General features: G+C 52.2%; 1 protein-coding gene across 1 annotated transcript; it reads left to right on the top strand.

Moving 5' to 3' along the window:
• Window positions 1–4479: 4479 nt before the first annotated feature.
• On the top strand, window positions 4480–17073 carry SLC26A9 (solute carrier family 26 member 9; the record flags this gene model as incomplete). The annotated part of the gene is made up of 20 exons (XM_084301903.1): window positions 4480–4604; window positions 5587–5726; window positions 6032–6142; window positions 6378–6547; window positions 6907–7071; window positions 7642–7794; window positions 8179–8261; window positions 8532–8679; window positions 9406–9519; window positions 9912–9989; window positions 10278–10373; window positions 12342–12448; window positions 13127–13196; window positions 13436–13528; window positions 13972–14088; window positions 14755–15072; window positions 15301–15355; window positions 15732–15877; window positions 16663–16740; window positions 17026–17073. 20 exons carry the CDS (start codon window positions 4480–4482, stop codon window positions 17071–17073), a joined length of 2415 nt encoding a protein of 804 aa, XP_084158029.1.
• Window positions 17074–20344: the final 3271 nt, after the last annotated feature.

The following is a 20344-nucleotide window of genomic DNA, read 5'->3' as shown; positions in this document are numbered from 1 at the left end:
CTGGCAAAAGTGGAGGCGTGGAGGGGGACGTGAGAGCCGGGGCTGCAGCGTGGGGCGAATGTGGGACAGGGAGGTGGGAGCTGGGGGAGCGGAGCTGCCTCCTTCCTTCCTTCCTTCCTTCCTGGCATGTTTGGCTCCATCCCTGCCCCAGCACAGTCAGGCAGGGCCAGCCCCTTCTCTCTCTTCCCCTGAGTTTTATTCCCCTGGCCATCACGGCAGCACCCGCACGCTCTGCATGGAAAGCTGTTTACAAAGTCTTCTCTAAACTTTGCAGACTCTGGCATTTTGCCATTGCCAAGGCTACAAGACCTCTTTGCAGTAGGATCTCTCTCACTGCTGAACTACACGCTCCCCTAGCATCAGCCTCTTCTGTTTCTAAAGCGGGGAGGTTAAGAAAAGGCTGCAAACCCATACCCACCGCGTGTCCCTGCACGCTGCTGGCAGCTCAGCCCCTGCAACACCGCCGCTGGCTCCCTGCGTCTGCCTGCTCCCCTCCCAGACGAGCTGTGTCACCAGGCGAGACATTCCTACCTCTATAGCTACACCAAAACCAGACTGTAGCTCTGGTTTTGCCGCTGCGAGGTGCTTTCTTCCCACATCAGTTCAGTTGCAGACGAGCCTGGGGGAAATTCAGGGCTAAAGCCAAGTCGGATCAAAGTGATTTTAACTGCAAAAGCTCTGCCCAGCCAGACAGCTCCACTGAAGGCACTGCCCTGGTGCCAAGCTCCCAACGAGGTCCATCGGCCAGACTCAGTGCTGTCCTGTCCCCGATGCCAGGAGGCTGGAGGGAGTGCAGGATGTGGGAGCAGAGCTGCGGGGCTGATTGGCACTGAGAGCAGGGTGAATTGCACCACGTCCTTCTGCAATCCCCGAGCTGCCTGATGGCAGAAACCTCCTGCTCCTCTGCCTGCGTGCTTGGCGAGCCCAGCTCCACATCAGAGGGGTAGAAAGTGTGAGAAGGAAGCGGATGGGAAAGGGAGGGTGAGGCAGAGCTCAGCCTGGAGAGCACCGCAGCACCCAGCACCGCAGCACCCAGCACCGCAGCACCCAGCACCGCAGCCACCCTGTCCTCCCCCTCGCCCCGCTGCAGCCAGCAAGCACCCCAGGGATTGAGGGGAGGAGGTGACACATCCTCTCTGTCCCTGAGAGATGCACGCCCTTTCACCCTGTAGCCCCAGGGCTCCCGTGGCACCTGCATCCAGAGCTGCGAGCAGGAGGCCGGGGGCCGTGGCGTGCACCGTGCTGGGAGCATGATCCAGAGCAGCCGGAGTCAAGACCTTGTCCTGGTGTCGCAACCAAAGCCTTGCACCTGTGCTTGCCTTCTGCAGGCAGGCCTTGCCTCCTGGGGTAGGGGAGAGCAGCTTTTTGTAACCTGTTCTTGGGCAACGGAGCTGGGAGAGAGGTGTTTGCAGTGAAGGTTCACCCAGGATTCGGAAGGGGCAGAGCTCTGAACTCCAGTGAGTGAGGAGATCTGGGTGTGTGTGTGCAAGGAGAAGCGGGACGGACAGGGGATAGGCAAAGGAGGAAATGGTTTTTCCAGAATACTGAATTTTTCTCCCTAAAATACTGGGAGACATTCCCTGAATGTCCATCTCTTACACTGGGATGCATTCGGGCCCTTATATTGTGCATAAACCAGCAAATACAGCCCCAGATCAGATTGCTTTCCCACCAAATTTCGATTCCCACTCCCCGGCCTGAAGTCCCTTTGCTGGGCCCGTGCCAGCCCAGGAAAGCAGCATTACGCCAATGGGTCCTATCAGTGCTCACCAGAAACCTCAATGTGACTTTCCCCAAACACAGCTATCACCAGCACAGGCAGAGAAGATAAGAGCCCAGTAAGCTTGCAAGACGAACACTAGGGGAAAAAAAATCCATGCTAGGCAGTCCCGGGGTGGTTTGGGACTGGCAGGGCAGGGACCGGACAGCCGCGACCTGATGGGACTTCAGCTGTGACCTGGGACATCTCTCACCCACATTGTAGGGTTGGAGTGAAGTGGTTCTGCCTTCGTCTGCTGCTCACACCAAGTATCACACCACAGTCACGCTCTCAGTGTTTCTCCAAGACTCCAGCAGGTTTACCAGTGAGGAGATTTCACACCTCAGCATCACCCACCCTGCTGACACACGGAGGACTTCGTTTCCTGAAATCACAGCTCAGAACAGGGGCTCAGCTCTTGGAGCTCTGCCCTGGGACCCATCCCATCCCTAATTTCCTTGCCCATTCTGGAACAGAGCTCTTGGGAGGGCTGCTCCCTGCAAGGAGCCACACGCTGCCCCTCTGCTTTCCTTCCCACTCGCTGCATCTCTTGCAGGATTTAACCCAGACTCACAGCTTGCCGTGGTCTTACCCCATCAACACCAGGACAGCTGGTTCTGCCTTTTGTTCAGGGAGCAGTCACATGGCTCATTCTCCTTAATTCCAAAATCTCAAAGGTTTAACCTGCTGTTTGATCTAGGGCAAGGCCAATGATAAGCCAAGTCGAGAACTTGACTGTCCGAGACGCTGACATCATCAGCCTGTTTGTTTAAGATGGAATTTAATCATGGGGGTATTTTCCCCTCTATTCTTGCCTTGTTTGTTATTTTTCCTGATTGCCAGCACTTTCGCTCAGCAGGAGAAATTCATTAAAGAGCCATGATATAATTGGCTGGTTCAGTCTGATGGCAGGCAGGCTGCTCGGCGAGCCCAGAAATAAAGCCGAGGGACCTCATACAGCAGAAACTCTGCTGGATTTTGTCACCCTTAGAAGCCTGCTGCAGGGCCTGGACCAGGGCTAGAAAATATTCACGAGGGAAAAATGGAAACCTGGAAGAAAGCAGAGGGGCTGGGACGGGACTGGTGCAGCCTGCGATGGGAAATGCAGACGGGCTTCTGGCATCAGTGTAGGGAGTGGAAAAGAGCCCCAGACATCATTATTCTCAGCCTGCTCCAATCCTCCAAAGGGTAAAAGCTGCGATCTCTCTGGGAAGGGCACCCCTGGTTGGGAAGCAGACGCAGGGATGCCGGCGGGTGCGTGCCTGCAGAGGGCACTGGACCGAGCGGCTGCTGATGCAGGAGGAGGGGAGCACGGCCTCGCCTGGCACCTCGCGGGGCCTTCGAAGCCAGCCCCATGCTGGACGCCCTGGGGACCCTCCCGAATCAGGGCAGCGTGGATCGGAGCCTGCACACACACCATCGCTGGAGCTGTTTCACAGCACAGTGCACTCGGTGCCCCTGTGACCACGCAGGCACCTGCGGCAGCGGTGGGGGTGATGACCTCCCTTCCCTAACATCAGCTCCCATTACCATAATGATCCCGCTGACCTAAATTCCCCCCGAAAGAAGTTTCGGCTGCGTGCATCATGCTTCCCTGCCAGGCCCTGCACTGCAGGGCTGCTCAGCTCCGTGCTGCTCACTCGTCCATCCCCTCGGAGGGAGCTGAGCTGGGTGCTGGTGCTGCCCACGAAGGTTCACCCATCCTGGATGTGCCCTGACCTTGGTGGCACTCGCTGTGTCAAAAGGAGAGGGAAGGATCCGGCCCGTTTACGCTCTCAGAAACCTGGATGTCGTTTCTTGATATACTCTCCTGCCTGAATCACCAGCTTTTTCCACCCCCTCTTCTGCTCCTGTGTTGGGCAATGACCCACTTAGACGCATGCCATGCCACAAATAATTACCAATACCCTTCTGCTGTGCCTGACCACTTCCTCCCTCCACCCCCAGACTCTCCGGTTTGCAATGATTCTCCCTCTTCCCAGGAGTTGCCGGTCACAGTAAAATGAGGGCTCTCTGAAGTTCCTCAACTTCTTTGGCAAGACCCAGATACTGCACAGGACCAGTCCATCAGGATGCTTTGGCATCATCATCACTGAAATGGATTAGCAACGGTTATCTTCCTCCGCACCACTTCCTAGAATAGATCCAGGACTAGTCCACAGCCTTTCATGGCAAGCAAGAATTTGGGAAGGCTGCTGGATGCAAATGAACGCAGCGGGCAGTGAAACAGGAACACCTCGGGAGGAAACTGCCTTTAATCTCAGTGCCAGTATCTGCCGGCGCACACTCGCGTGGCACAGCCTTGGCAGCCCTGCCGGTGGATGGGGAAACTGAGGCACGGGAAAGGTCAAGTGCCTTGCCCGAGGCAAAAAGGCAGGCACTGGCAGGGCTGGGATTAACACCCATGCTCATCTGCCAGACAATCCAGGGCACTGCAGTCCCCTCCACGCGGCATCGCTCATTGGCATCACCCCGAAACAGCCGGTGAGGGCTCGCGGGGCCGGGGAGCAGCAGCCCCCAGTGCTGGGAAGCCACTCCCAGGGCCTGCCTCTGCGCCACGGGGAAACTATTTAGGGTGGAGATGTTCGGGGAGGGCTCCCAGACGCTGGAGGTGTCCGGTCTGTTATACTGCAGGTGGGGCCAGCTCCACTCACATTCTTGGTTTTTCTTTTTTCTTTTTTTTTTTTTTTTCTGGGAAAAAAAATTTAAATGATCCAGAGATGAGCCACGCCAGACCCCGCTATGTCATCGAACGTCCTGCATATTCTGTCAGCCTCTTTGATGAAGAGTTCGAGAAGAAAAGCAGAAGTTACCCCATTGGGGAGAAGTTGAGAAACCTTTTCAGGTAATGCAGAATCCTGTAGCTGCTCCTGGGGCAAAGCTAAACCAGATTGGGTCTGGAAATGGGATATAATTTGGACCTGGGGACATAGTTCCCATTTTTATCCTGGGAAACCTTCTCCATGGTCTGCAGGGCTTTGATGTATGAAAGACACCGGGGAAATGCAAATCATGCCGCAGCAAGTGAAACTGGTTGCTCTTTTCACTGCCCCAGCTGTTACGCTATAAAGCAAACAAGCGGAACGCTTTGCACTGCGTGCATTTGGGATCTGTGCTTCTGTCCTCCACATTTTATTTATAACAACAACAACAACAACAACAAAAGTATAAATTGCGATGTAGATATGGGCGTGTGGACTACTGCTTGAATCTTTTCAGCTGGGATTTCCTTTTATCAGCTTTCTGATTAAAAATAGTACCAGCTTTCCTTAAAGAAAGATGAATAATCCTGCTGATAGCTGTCCTGGAAATGTAGCTCCACTCCCTGGAAAGCAAAGGCAGCGGAACAGGGAAGGGGAGAGCTGCAGGTCGGCAGGCAGGGATGTGAGAAGCTGCATGCTCAGAAACAATCTTCTTCCTCAGACACACTTGGTTTTTTTTGACCAAGCACCTGCAAAATTTCACCTTTTTCACCCCGGGAATCTCTGAGCTGCGGTTCAGCTCACAGCTCCCCTACCCCTTTGTGCTTGAAACAAAGCCTCCAGAAACTGGGCAGCCAAATCCTTCAGAGCTGTGGCAGCACCAGGGACTTCCCAGTGAGTCAGGAGTGGCCCCACAGTAATCCTGCATGGCACGGGCAGCAATTAGCTGGAGGAGCCTTGCACTTACAGGGACAGGCTGTGCCCCAAACACGGGGCTCGGGCTTTGGTGTGGGAGAAATATTGAGACATTCCCAGGAAGATTTTTCCTTGCCTCCTTCCTTCCTTGCTCATTTCCCCGATTGCTTGCTTTTCTTGACTTTGCATATTTTTGTTTGTCTCCTCTAGGTGTTCAGCTTCCAGATTGAAGCTCTTCCTCTTCAGCCTTTTCCCAATACTCGCGTGGCTTCCCAAGTATAAAATTAAGGACTACGTTTTGCCTGATGTCCTCGGTGGGCTCAGTGCGGGGACGATTCAAGTGCCACAAGGTGAGGAGCAACAACTTTCTGGGTGTCCAGGAGAGGACAGCACATTGCAGACGGGAATGGACACCCAGTTTGTGGGGGTTACCTACTTTATGGCTGGCATGTACAAACCCAAGCTCAGCCTCCTGCTGGTCCCTACATATCTCTGTGGAGGCCTCCCTTGCCCTCTCTGTCCCATGCTCTGCCTGGAAAGCAGTGCCTGTGCTGGCCACAGCACCTTCCTGGAGCTGATGCACAGCTCTGGGGCTGTGAGCATCCCCAGTCTGCTCAGACCTGGCTCACCCACCCCTTCCCCTTCTGCTCCCCAGGGATGGCTTTCGCGCTGCTAGCCAACCTTCCTCCCGTCAATGGGCTCTACTCCTCCTTCTTCCCCCTGCTAACATACCTCTTCCTTGGCGGTATCCATCAGATGGTCCCAGGTAAGAGGCTGTGGAGTAATTACTTGCACGGGGCAGCAGATGGGATGGGAACACTCGGTGTGTGTCAGGATAGAGATGTTTGGGCAGGGTCGGTCCTCGGGGCTCACAGTGTCCCCAGTTCCTGCGCTGCGGTGATGGGCTGGGCAACTCACTCTGGACAGCCTGACACGTCTGAGTGCTTTCCTGGGCAGGACGCTCCAGAGCAAAGCCCTGACCTCACTGTGTTGTGCTGAAGGTACTTTTGCAGTCATCAGCATTATCGTCGGCAACGTCTGCAACGAGCTGGCTCCGGAGTCAGACTTCCAGTACTTCACCCACAACGAGACTGGCGTCAACACCACAGCCTTGGAAGCGGCCAGGCTGGAGATCTCTGCCACGCTAGCCTGCCTGACAGCCATCATACAAGTAAGGGCTCTGCACCACCCCTGCTCTGTCCCCTGGCCAAAGCTGACCCGCAGGGACTCATCCGGAGCAGAGGCGAGGGGTGGGCGCAGGAGCTGGACGTGGCCCCACTGCACCAGGGGTGATGCCTGAGGGGGTCCTGCCCCAGCTGCGGTCTTGGTGTGAGCTCTCCCAGCAGAACAGCCAAAGGCTGGCCAGCCCTGGGACAGGACTGCAGCCAGGGACAACATCCCTACAACATCCCTCCTGTCCTACAGCAATTCTCCCTCCCCACCGCCCCGCGCAGCCCATCCCTGCAGGCTCTGCACCTCACGTTTTCAGGCTGGCACATTTCTAACAACTCCTTGTCTGTCCTACCCTAGCTGTGCCTGGGATTCGTGCAGTTTGGCTTTGTTGCTATCTACCTCTCAGAGTCTTTCATCAGGGGCTTCATGACAGCAGCAGGGCTGCAGATCCTCATCTCCGTGCTCAAGTACGTCTTCGGCTTGACGGTCCCATCTTACACCGGGCCCTTAGCTATCGTCTATGTAAGTGGGTGCTCTGGGCAGGGGCCTTCCCTGCACCTCCTCCCCCCGTGACCACCACACCGCAGGCACCACAGCCACCTCTGCTGGGGAAACTGGGCTGGGGAGAGGAGGAGAGGGTGGAGGGAGGGGGAACCCGGCTGCACTGCGCTGCTGCCCCCGCGGCTCACCTGCAGTCATAGCTGAGCTCCTGCCTGGTGGGGTGTGAGCAGAGATAACAAAGTGGGGCTGGGATTTGGGCAGAATATGAACCATGCTGCTTTACAACAAGAGGTTTGCACAACTGATAGCAACAGAAACTTCTGTGGGTAGGTTTTCCCATTCCTGGGCTTTTCTGCATCTTCCCTAGATGCATCCTCCATGCACGCAGCTAGAGCTGCATTTAACCAAACTGCACAGAGCCAGGGCTGGCTGCTGATCTCCCAGCAGCAGGACTTCTAGCACTTCCCTCACCCCCAGACATCTCAAGGTGTTTGCAGGCAATTACAGTAATGAGCATTCTCCACTGTGCTGATCGCACTGCCCAGAGTCTCAGGTTCCCTGTGACACCTTCTTCTCTTCTCTCCCCTTTAGACATTCATTGACATTTGTAAAGGCCTGCCCCAAACCAACGTGGCCTCCCTGATCTATGCCTTGGTCAGTGCTGTGCTCCTGATCGTTGTCAAGGAGCTCAACCTCAAGTACATGAAAAAGATCCGGATGCCCATCCCCATGGAGATCATCATCGTAAGTGAGGCGTGAGCTGTCCCTCGGACCTCCGGGGGGTTCCCAGACCCTCCCAGCCCCAGGACACCAAAGCCACCCCTGGGACACCAAAGCCACCCCTGCACAGCATCTGCACACACAATACGCTGTGACCCCACATGGATCACAAGTTGGGGCACCTTTGTGGAGGATGCCTCCGACACCCAGCTCATCCCTCTTAGACCGTACCAGCATCCTGGTGGTGCCAGGGATCAGGAACATAACCCTTTCTGGGGACGTTCCCTCCTGTCCCAGCCTGAATTTGGTGCTGATTTTCTACTGTCAGCCCCAGAAGAGTAGGTGTAGTGCTTCCAAAAGAGTTCATGCTCTTTCTGCTTACCGCTTGTTTATTCTCTGTATGTCCAGGTAATAGTTGCGACTGCAATCTCTGGCAGCTTTCAGATGCCTGAGAAGTACAACATGCCAGTAGTTGGGAAGATCAGCATGGGGTAAGTGCATGTGCACCTCTGACTCACCATCCAAATAATTTCATTTCCTCCTCCTCATTCTGCAGCCTGGAAAACCCCTCCCTGCTGCATGACAGTCCCCTTCCAGGACTGCCAGGCAGCGCTGCTAGGCCCCGTTACACAATGCCCCCATCCTCTGACCCCAGCCACGGTTTGGACATGTTTAGACATCAATCCTGAACCCGTGTGCTTCTCACCCCCTGCCTCCAACACTGGTGCCCCAACCGCCTCTCGCCTCTGCTCTGCGTGCAGGTTCCCAGCCCCAACCCTGCCCATGGTGAGCAAGTGGAAGGACATGATCGGCACGGCCTTCTCGCTGGCCATCGTGGGCTACGTGATCAACTTGGCCATGGGGAGGACCCTGGCAGCCAAGCACGGCTATGACGTGGACCCCAACCAGGTAATGCTTGCTCTGGAGGGACGCAGGCGAGGAATGTTCCCCTGGCTCTCAGGCGTGAAGGGAAGACCTCCCTGCACGAGGGGGAAGCTTGCAGATGCACCCTGCGTAAAAACCTACGTGCTGCTCCCGTGCACGTGGCGGCTTGCCAGGCAGGGGCCGAAAGGATGTGGCGGATCCATTTCCTAACAGGAGGGAGAGAGGCTGACAAAGGGTAGGAAGATGTAGGTTCAGCTTTCTGATCTGCCTTCCCTCCAGAGCTGAGGCTTCAGCCCCAAGTGCTGGCCCCGATGGCATTTTTGCAGGATGTTGGGGCACAGCGAGGCACATGCACTGCTTTCTGAGCAGAGAAAGACCTGGATTCCTGGTGTGTCACCCAGATACTGCGACAGGCAGGACATTAAATAATCCTCTCCTGTCATCGCTGGCACAGTGGTAGCTTTCAGGAACAGCCACGAAGCCCTGCCCTTAGCGTGTCAACAGATGACAAGTGTTCATGCGGCACGGTGCTTCCAGGTTTCCCTGCCATGGCAGCACCATCCCAGCTCTTCCTGGAAGAAGCGGGTCTGGGACACTCCGCAGAGAGCCTGTCCTCTCCCCGGGGGCAGAGTGCTGCCAGCAGGGCTGCTGGAGGCCCTGGGGAGTTTCTGCCACGCAGAGCCCAGCCCAGGTTCATCCTCTCCTGCCTGGCAGCTCGGCCGCCTTCACCGTGTTCCCCCATCTCCACAGGAAATGCTGGCCCTGGGCTGCAGTAACTTCTTCGGATCCTTCTTCAAAATCCACGTCATCTGCTGCGCGCTCTCCGTCACCCTCGCTGTGGATGGGGCAGGAGGGAAATCACAGGTTGGTTCTTCCCCCTCCTCTCTTCCCTGCATGACCCACTTTGAACACAAACCCCGGCAGAGGTGCACCCTGCCAGCCTGACATCGCTGCTGCAGGTCTGGAGAAGCTCCCTATGAGCGCTTCACGTTGTTATCAAATGCAAAACCTGCTCCCCAAAAGCCCCACGTTTTGTCTGGGTTGTTTGTTGTATTGGTCACAAATGGGTTTTCTCAGATTTTTCCATTTTTTTCTCAGATCTGTGAAATCCCAGCCTGTTTCTCAGAGGCAAACCACTGCTCACGACCAGTGCTGCAGCGCCCAGCTCCAGTGCTGGCTGAAGCAATGACCAGGAGGGGATTTTGGAGGACCCAGGATTTAATGATGTGGTTTCTCCCTTTTTTTTCTTTTTGCAGGTGGCAAGTTTCTTTGTGGCAATGGTGGTAATGGTGACTATGCTGGCCCTGGGGATCTACCTTGAACCCCTTCCAAAGGTAACACGAACAAATGTGCAAACAGCGCGGCCACGGCATCACATCCCCAACCTGCCGAGCGAACTAGAAAACCACAACACAAACCTGTGAACAGCGGGGTTTGCTGTGGGCTGGGGTCCTGTCTGCAGCAGTTATGCTCCAAAACCGTTATGCTCCAAATATGATCTCTGTGAGCTTTCCTATTCCCTTGTGGCCACTGGGCTGAGGGCGGGAGGTGCTGCCGGGCTGGGAAAGCTGCTCCAAAATGCGGTGTGGCCGCAGCGTTGACACTGTGCCCTCTCCTCCCAGTCCGTCCTGGGAGCCCTCATTGCCGTGAACCTGAAGAACTCCCTCAAGCAGCTGGCCGACCCCTTCTACCTGTGGAAGAAGAGCAAGCTGGACTGCGTGAGTGCCTGGGGCTGGGTGGAGAACCCCTGGTGGCAGCCGGGGGAGGTGGGCTTCGCGCCGGTGCCCCCAGCTCTGCCTCGCCTGGCCGAGCTGCTCAGCGCACATATCACGGAGGCCTGAACTATTACCTGCTCTGTTTAAATGCCAATCAAGTGCAGGAGCCTGTTTGCCCAGAACTAGCCAAACCGGCCCTGCTCAATATCTGGGAGTCATGACTTAAAAACTCACACAATAGCCCTCCAGGGCGAGGAGAGCCCTTCGCTGCGATAAGGACTCCAGGCACTGGTTGATGTATAAACCCAGGCGGGGGGTGTGGGGGAGTGAGAACGGAATTTGGAAATGTCTGACATAAAAAGACAGTGTTTGAACAGGGCTCCCACGGCTGAGTGGTGTGTGTGGACACTGAGCCAATATCCTGCCGGGTCCCGACACCCTGCCTTATCGGAGGAATCAGGAGTCCAAAGGGGCTGACCTGACTCATCAAGAGCTTTCCCGAAACACTGCTCAAACAGCTGCCGGGGGAGAGATGGGCTAGCAGTGCTGGCCAAGCTGTGTGGATGTGGTGTGAAGGCTCTAGCTCTAGCTCGGGACACGAGCTGCAGAAATTTGGCAGTGCTGAGGTGGTGCCGCAGCCGGGCTGGAGCAGGGATGTGCGAGGGCCCCGCTGGCACCGTTACAGCAGAGCAGGCTCAGCAGAGAGAAAGTCACTGATGGGAAGATGCTTTGGGGCAGGATTGTGCGTCCAGCCCTCTGCCAGGAACTGTGCTCAGCAAGTTAAACACCACAAGTTTTAATGATGCCTGGCAGAGAGGCTGGATGTTTGTCAGCTGGGCAAAGCCCTAGGGAGGCTTCTCCAGAGAAGCCCTCGCACCCCATGTGTGGGCAGGGGAAGTTGCTGCCCTTCACCAGCGCTTGCAATAAGGCTGCACAGTGATGTGTGGTGTGCCCAGGACCCACTACCAGTGTTTTTGCTAGCAGCAACCATGAGCTGCCTGCAGGTGCAGAGAGCGCAGGGACTGGGCAGATGCCATTGGAGTGAACTGCATTCCCCTGACCTTAATCTGCCTGGTATTTGAACTAGATTCAGTGTCCTTCCCGTCCCAAACTGAGGACACCTCTTCTGGGTGATGTCAGCAGATTGGTGTCCATTACCTCAAGTTGTGTTTCAGCACGAACAGTGGGGACTGCTCCGGAGGCACAGTCCAGTGCCAAGTGTGGATGGAAAGAAGCCCTTACTCACATTTATATGCATCATCCTTAATCTGATATTAAGATGCTGAAGTCATCAAAATTACCCTGATTTGACCGAGGTCAAAGTTAGCTATTAATAATCTTGAGGATGGGTTTATAATCCCCTGATAATAATTCTCAGAAGGCATATTTATACACTCAGGCAGGACTAATTTCACGTGGAGGGAGATGCTCAAGTGCTAATAGATAAAAATGACAAATGACGGAGCTCTGAGCCGAGAGGTGGAGCAGGTTTTGGTATGCTCTGTCATACTTTGTCATCAAATCTGCTCTGTGTTCAGGTCATTTATAGCAGGCGCCCTGATGGTTTCACGTAGATGCTCATTCCTTCTGAAACACTCTGACTGACAGCAGGAGCCTTCCTGGGGGTGGGAGCAGCTACTGAGCAGCAGATGGTCTGATCTGCAGGAGCCTTTTCTTGGTGCTTTTTGAACCGAGTGAGTGACAGGAGGTCACGCAGCTATGAAGAATTGCACCGGCTGCTAGTACAGCTGAAAAACTGGGGCTTCTGGCAGGGTTCCCAGCAACGATGCTTCACAGCGAAGCATGCAGTAAGATGCACAATTAGAATAATTGCAGAATTTGGGCCCCGCTCTTCTGATCAGCTCAGCTGGGTAGTTCTTTGGGTCCTGGATGGCACGAGCCATTCTCCGTCCAGCGCTGTGCTGCAGCCCCTGGCCCAGCAGGACATGCCATGCCCTTCTCTTTCTGCAGCTGGTCTGGCTGGTGAGCTTCCTGTCCGCCTTCTTCCTGAGCCTGCCCTACGGAGTCGCTGTGGGCGTTGGATTTTCCGTGTTGGTTGTGGTTTTCCATACCCAGTTGTGAGTATTGCCCTCCAAAGACCTAAAGAGAAGGAACATCTCCTAGATACAGAACAAGTGACGGGTTATTTTTATAAGCGACCTCTGGCCCGGGTTTTGAAGGAACGTGCAGCAGGAGCCTGGGGGAGTGCAGGTGTCCTCCCTGCCCCTGGAATGTGCAAACAGGAATGGCAGGCGCTAATTTACTGCCTGCATTCCCACTCCTGCGCATGGGTAATGATGTGCACATCCCAAGGCAGGGGGGTGTCGGGCGGCATTTACCTCAACAAGAAAAGCTGCCTGCATAGTTCTCAGCAGAAAATCCTGCCTGTAAGAAGAAAGAGCCCCGTATATGTGCAGAGCCACACTGTTTTAATAGATGGAATTCCTTTATTAACACCTCCCAGACTGGGATCTCAAGTGCAGCCAGCCAGCCCCAGCGTGGACCCAAAGCAAGGCTTGCAGCCAGCCCCGGGACCCATTTGAAAGCCCTGCAGCCCCGTGCCAGGAGCTTCACCTGGGGAATGAGGCTGTCCCAGGGGCTGGCTCTGTTCTGCCAGCATCCACTTGGCCTCCACAGGGCTGAAAGCTGAGTGCTTTCATAAAGCAAAGTTTCAGATCCTGGTGGGGTTTATGAACTGGGGGCAGTTTTCTTCCTCTGCGACTTCCACTCTAATTCTGGTCGGATTTTTCTCCCAGCCGGAACGGTTCTGCCCTGGGCCAAGTAACCTCCACGGACATCTACAAGAACCCAAAAGCCTACAACAAGGTAAGCAGAAACAAAAATACCCTCAGAGGAAATGTGTTTCTTTGCCTCTGATACCAGCACAGTCAGGAAGCCCATGTCCAAGTTTTTGCCTTCGCAAGGCTGTTTGCTGCTGGTTTTGGGGCTGCAGGCGAGCTGCTCCCCAGCTCACCCTCCCAGTTACCTGATGCACAGACCCCCAGGCACCCAGCACCCCATGCATGCCCCTCCGGACCGGGTTTGAGTTCCCGTCTCTGTTGCAGGTACATGAGCTTAACGGGATTAAGATCGTGACCTACTGCTCGCCACTGTATTTTGCCAACTCAGAGATATTCCGGGAGAAGATCATAGCCAAGGTGAGTAATGTCCTGAAAGATTTTTGCTTGCAGCCTATCCCAAACAGCCCTTGCTTTCTTCTGCCATGCCAGGCTGAGATAATTAAGCCAAGGATCATCATGAAAGATCGTCGCATCCATGCTCTATTCTTCCGCTCTCGTCTCTCTGATTTTCTGATTTTGGATCTCATTTTAGAGGCTATGCCTGAATCTTGGCAAGTCTCCTCCTCTGAGCTCTGCCAAAGCAGAGTCTCCTTGCTGCACGTGTCCTCTCCCTGCACGTGCTGGCACCCTGTGCCACTGGGGCTGTGGCTGTGTGGTTGTCACCACGATCATCTCATGCTGGTGTAGAGCTGCTGCCAAACTGCACCACGTGCCGCGGGCTGGGACAGCACGGGGAAGACTCCCTGCCTCTGGGGCTGAGCAGGCTTTTTCAGAGAAAACCCTCTTTTTTTTTTCCACAGACCGGGGTGGATCCGGGTAAAGTGTACTTAGCCAGGAAGAAATATGTGAAGCGGCAGGAAAAGGGGACAGCGCAACCACCAACAAAGCTGCCGAAATTCTTACTGAGGCAGAACAAGGTAACTCCGCCTGGGTCTCCATGTTGCTGAACAAGCTCTCCAGCTCCACATCAAATAGCTCCTCTCGACACAGGGTTTGCACTCTCTTCCTCATCACATTTACTACTGCCTGCATCCTTCCCTTCCCACCCACAGCTCCATTCCTCCCAACACCCAAACCTGAAGGTGCAGGAGAATTGGAAATGGCTGGGAGTGGGAAGGCTGTAGAGATAGCTAGAATGGGAGCAGGGTGAACAATTTACTGGAAACCGGGCTTGCCCTGTTTGTCTAAGGATGTACCTGTTTCTCTAAGGGTACACCTCTGCCAGCTTCAGAACCCTTCCCTTGTGGAACACATTTCCCAGTCATCCCAGCTTCATGGGTTTGCACTGCTGAGCAATCTCGACGCTTGTGAACAGGAATCATTTCAAATTAACCTGCACTCCCAAGGGACACTGAGTTCAGCACCAGGCTGGAGTTAGCCCAGATTAACACTTCACGCCGCTGAATGCTTAAGGTGAATTCAGCGTCTGGATCTTGGCCTGTGCTGATAGCTGTGCTGATAGCTGTGCTCAGTGTCTGCAGAGGTCCCGCATGTATTTGGGTATAAGAAAAAGCATTTATTGCAGCACTGGTTCACAAACAGCAGCAATTCTACCCTGCCCATGTTCCTCTGCCTTCCTCTAGACCTTGTCTTTGCAAGAGCTCCAGAAAGACTTTGAAAGCACCTCTCCAACAGATACCAACAACAACCAGACGACTGCTAACGGTGCCAGCATCTCTTACGTCACGTTCCGCCCGCCTGCCAATGGTGCCGGGCAGGTGCACAGCTCCGGGGAGCTGGGCAGCACCACCAGCCTGCAAGGAAGCACCTTCAGCATCATGCCCACAGCAGATGTTGACCCTATGGCCACGGCACCACCCTATGTCAGCTTCCACACCATCATCCTGGACATGAGCGGGGTGTGCTTTGTTGACCTCATGGGCACAAAAGCCCTGGGCAAGGTTAGTCCTCTGCTGCGAACGCAGACAAGCTGCTTACCACCCAGGTACCTTCCACTCCCTTGTGCAGTGCAGATAAAGGTGTTTACCCTCCTCAATAGAAGGTTTGTGTGAGTTTCTCCTTCAGCATTCCCAGGACACGTGTAAAGCCTTGGATAAGACTTCACGTATAAATGCAAAGCTGGAGCAGCAGTGTTATTAATACTCTCTCTCCCCTCCCGTCTCTTCTAGCTGTGTTCCAGTTACCAGAAGATTGGGATTAAAGTGTTTTTGGCCAACGTGCATGGTAAGAATCCATGAAGAGCAAATTTCCATGTGACCTTCCCCCATTTTGGTCTTTTTTTTTTTATCCTTACGTAAACTGTACTAGCTGTCATCCCCTTGTTGGACCAAACAAGAACAGGTGAAAGAACAGAAGAAAGCAAGAAGAAACACTGCTCTCTCTGTGAAATAGGTTCTTTCATTCGGGAAGTGATACAATAGCAAAATGTCCATATTTGGTATATAGAAGAAGACTAGAAATGGAATAATTTCTGCTGCAAACCTTTCTTCCCTATGCATCCTGGCATTGCTTTAGCTCAGAGGACCACCATCTGCCACATTCTTTTTCAAAGGCTTCCTTCTTTGGTTTCATCCTGGTTCATGTACCCTTCCTTCTTCAGCTCAGGTGTACAACGACATTAGCACAGGTGGAGTCTTTGAAGAAGGAGGCCTGGACCAAAAACACATCTTCTTGACTATCCATGACGCTGTTCTGTTTGCACTGGCAAATATCAAAGAAGTCGTCCACCCGCCCATCTTAGAAGAGGTAACATTTGCTCCTGGTTTGCTCCTTCTCTATCTCACAGCGCTGTACTATCAGGTCCATACACCACACCAGCACAAAGGAAGAACAACACGTTATTGCACATAGAAAAGTTTCTTGTTTATCTCAGGTGGCAAAGGTTTAAATCCAACAACATGTTTAATATCCTAATTCTCACAAATGAGCCAAGTCCCTGCTGACTGAGTTGCTTTCAATGGAAACTTGGAAGTGTAAATGTTTTCTGCAAAGCCCAAGCTGGGAGATAAACATTGTCCCAGCCTGCAGAAGCCAAAAGAGCCGTGCCAGGTCTATGCCCTCTGTTTGGCATTGGCTGGAGCATGCAGTTCCACCAAGGGCAGAATGTGGCCTTCAGAAATGGAGGCAAAGCACGTGCACCTTGAACAGCCCCAGCATCCAGGAGTGCTTCCCGCGGAGGGAGGAGAAAAGGCCAAGGAATGTAGCACATGCTGACAACACAGGGTCAGACAGGTTGTTTCCCCAAACATGGATTAGTTTATTGCACGATAACTGGAGCTGGAACCAGGGCAGTGTTAGTCGGTTATCTCGTCAGAGTAAGTTAAGGTATCCCATATCTCTGCGGAGTGATAGGTAAGCACCAGCTCAGTCAGAGGAGATAAGGAGCAGAAACGGGATTCTCCCTGTGCCCCTTCTGCCTGGGCATTTCCCTCTGGGCACATGTGGTGGTTCTAAGCCTGGCTTAGTCATTTCTTCCATATCTTTTGTCCCTGCACTCTGCTAATTTGAGAATTTGACTGTTTCCTGCACAGAGGCCGAACCAGACGGAGCTCTCCATCTATGACGAGTCTGTGGATGAAAGCAGCTCAGAGTTCAGGAACTTGGAGGAGGTTAGTCCCAGCGCCAGGGGTCCCTTCTTCTGCTGTGGACATAAGGTGGAAGCCAGAAGTGGTGACTGGGATAGGTCAGATGGGAAATCCCATGCACCACTGCCAGGCAAATTGCTGGCAACAGTAATTCTTTGAAAAATGAGCTTCAAAAATAATTGAAAATCCCTGAGGTCAGGGAAGGGCAGGAGCTCCTGCAGGCGTTTCTCTGTGTGACTGAATCACCTGCTGGGTTCATGCCCTGCCGTGGCACCAGCCCTAACACAGCATGCCTTGTGTGCCCTATAGGAGATGTTTGGAAGCATGTTCCGCTCAGAGACCCAGACAGCGCTGTGAGCCTGAGTGCCGCAAACCCTCCCGGACAGCCTCCTCGCTCCCACCCCTTCACGAAGAGCTGAGCTCCCACCCGGGGATACAATAAGCTTGCAAAGCGAGAGGCCATCACACCTCTTGAACTGGTAAATTCCTCCCTCCTGCTCTGCCGCTGGCGCTCAGAGAGGCGGAGCAGGCAACGGGACACTTCAGAAACAGGAACTCAGGAAACGCCGTCCCCTGATCGCGGAAGAGAAGCGAGTTCACTTGATGGCAGGTGCCTTGATAATGGGATGATCAGCTGGTTTTGCCAAGTGCTCTCCTTTCTCACACAACCACACTCTTTGGCCCACAAAGGCATTACATAATTTGGGCATCCCCCCTCTTTCTTTGCCTTCCTCCTTGTTTTCCCTGATGAAGTGAAATTAAGCAATGTTTAAGAGCCTTTCACCGTTCTGAATCGTGAGCAAAAGCAACTCTTGCAAGGTGCAGATTTGTCAGGTAATGTTGTTTTTAAATGTGCACTGGTCATTGGGGTGTCCTCACTGTGGGTGCAAACCTTTGTGTTCCCCTGAGCTTTGGTAGCACCCCCTCTAACCTTCCCTGTGCCCCTGCGATGCTCCTGCTCTGCTCCCTGTGCAACCCAGAGACCCAGAACCACTGCCCCAAACCACTGCTGTACCTCTCACACCCTGAAGACCTTAGTATATTATCTCCGTTGGGCTACTTTCTGGATTACATTTTTTCTTAATAATAGGAATAGTTTGTAATCGGATGTAAGAATTCCTTGCTCCTGTGTTCGATGTGTGCCTGCCTGCCTGGTAGGTTGGGTGCATGTTCAGAAAAAAAACAGGGCCCAGTTCAAACCCCCTCTGAAGTGTTTCAAGCATCTTTCTGCTGACTGAGCAGGGCTTCACATATGGTTCTTAGACTGTGAATGTCATGAAAGCATTAATGCCAGGGGTGTACAGCCTTTTTTCTTTGTAGACTGAAGTAACTAAATGATTCAGTCCAGCACATGGATGAGTGTTTCAGGAGATACGCTTTTTCCCAAATCACTTTGATCACAAGCAGGAAATCCAGGGACAGGGAGGATGCCCCTTCTGCACACTGCTCATGAAGTCCTAGATCCAGAGCAGTAGAACTGAAATGTCAGTGCTTTTTATGCCTGCATCTAGCAAACAGCCCAAGTGACACCCTGTGCTACAGAGGGCTTCTGATGACAAGCTTTTAAATGATCACTCGGGCAGCAAGAGAAAACGCTTTTTCACATGTGATATGTCCACAACAATTCTCTACTGCATGTTTGACAATTTTCATTAATATTCACCACAGACTGATGTTACCAGGACCATCTACCTCTCAGGCACACAAGCCTGACTCACTAACCCAGAGACAGACAGATGAGATCTTAATCATTTCTGGCATTCTTTTATGTTTGAGTGATGCTAATAGCAAGTGCTATTTTAATTCCCTTTCCTGATGGCTTCCTTTCTTACCCAGTGCTAATTTTGTGACAGTAATGATAACAATATAAAGCCTGAAAAAAAATAAGCAGAAGCCAAGGGTTAAAGGAACCCTTCCTCAGTGCATTTCAACCTCAAGTTCGGCTTTTATGAAAACAAGGTTATGAAAAATTTAAGACAAAGACACAGACTGCTATGTCTTCAATTGCAATGAAAGCAACTTCTTCTGTTTGAATTTCAAATCCTCCTACAAAATATTTCCAGCACTGGGATAAAATACAAGACTCAACAAGCAAAACTGAACAGTAATGGAAGTAAAACTGGTCAGTCTGTTATATTTCCATGAATGCAAAAAAAAATAAAGAGTGGCCTTAATAATGAAAGTAAATTATATTTTTAAAGGTTATTTCTATTTTATTACTCAAAGATATTAAAAAATTTAACAAGCTTTAATGTACAATTTTGAAGTACATATACATTATTGAGCTGATTCATTAACACATTGCTGGAAAGCTTTCTGGGGACAGAAAGTGGAGCTTCCCTACAGCTCCCAAATGTCCCATTTTTAAGGAAAATAGAGCTTCATGAACCATCATAGCTAGACAACCATTACAGGTAACAGCATCAGAACCCTGCCAGTTTGGTTTTATGTAACACCTCATTAACTAAGTCACCATTTCTCTACCTCAGTTTCTGATTATGTGGTGCAGGAGAGTAATAAAACCAAAGAAAGTTAGTTTCCCAAAAGAAAAACCCGCCTGCTAATAGTACTTATTTTGATCTGAGACAGCAGTGGTTCTTCCAGAACTGTGTTTTGTTGTACAAGATTAAAATTAAGGGCTGAATTATCTTAAACTATCTCTGAGGGTGACTACTTATGGTCTTTTTGCTACTGCCTGAGCGCTTCTTTTATCTGCTCATTTAAAAAAGGCAACAAAGAAATTGATGCAATGGAAGAAGTTATTCTACAGTAAGTAAGTAATCAATGTGTCTGTATCTCTGAGGTAGCATTGCTTTAAATGAGGAAAAATTCCAATTTCCCGTTCCTCGTTCAGGGTTAGTAATAGGAAACCGATAACTCAGGGCATGCCAGACCTAACCCAGGAAGCCTCGGAGCAACAGACCACGTATAAAAACAGATTGTATTTTCTGAAGTTCCTGCAAGCATAATGGGTGGAATGTCAAGAGAGATGGCTTGCAAGCAGCAGCACTGACTACACGCTTTGCGATCGCGATGGCCCATGAGGAACAATGCCTCATTTCTGTAGCCATGGGCCAATTCTGGCAATAAATGTAACACCAGAGGACAGATGATATTCCTGGAGGCACAACCTAGCCAGCTCCAAGTCTTCATTTCCATGTGCCTGGACAAGAGAATTAGGGAAGCTCAAATTTACGCTGGGGTAGAAAATTTTAATTTCCAGTGTCCCTTTACTGCTCTTAAAATAACAGTTATGTTTATGTGTAATGGCTCTAAAGCCTTACCTGATAAATGAATGATGTATAACCAGCTCAAAATGTTTGTAATTTATTTAATTTAATATTGGTTTTGTTCTTTTTTTTGATAATAAAGAATGTGTGAACAATCACTTGCTTCTTCTGCTATTTGCGCACAGGCTTTCTGTGGCAGCTCTCAGCTGCGTTTAAACCTTCAGGAATGCTTATGCCATGGAAAGATGGGATAGATCTTTATAATCAGTACAAGGCCATTGTACAGAAGGGTGGAACAACTTTCCTTGGTGAAACCAGGTGAGAAAAACAGGGGATTACGTTGCTGCAACGAGATGGGTCTGTACACCAGCGAAAAGCTTCTGAAGACAACAATTGCT

This window comes from Netta rufina (genome assembly GCF_964035555.1).
Source record: "Netta rufina genome assembly, chromosome: 26".
NCBI lineage: Eukaryota > Metazoa > Chordata > Aves > Anseriformes > Anatidae > Netta > Netta rufina.
This window is presented reverse-complemented; position numbering and strand designations above follow the sequence as displayed.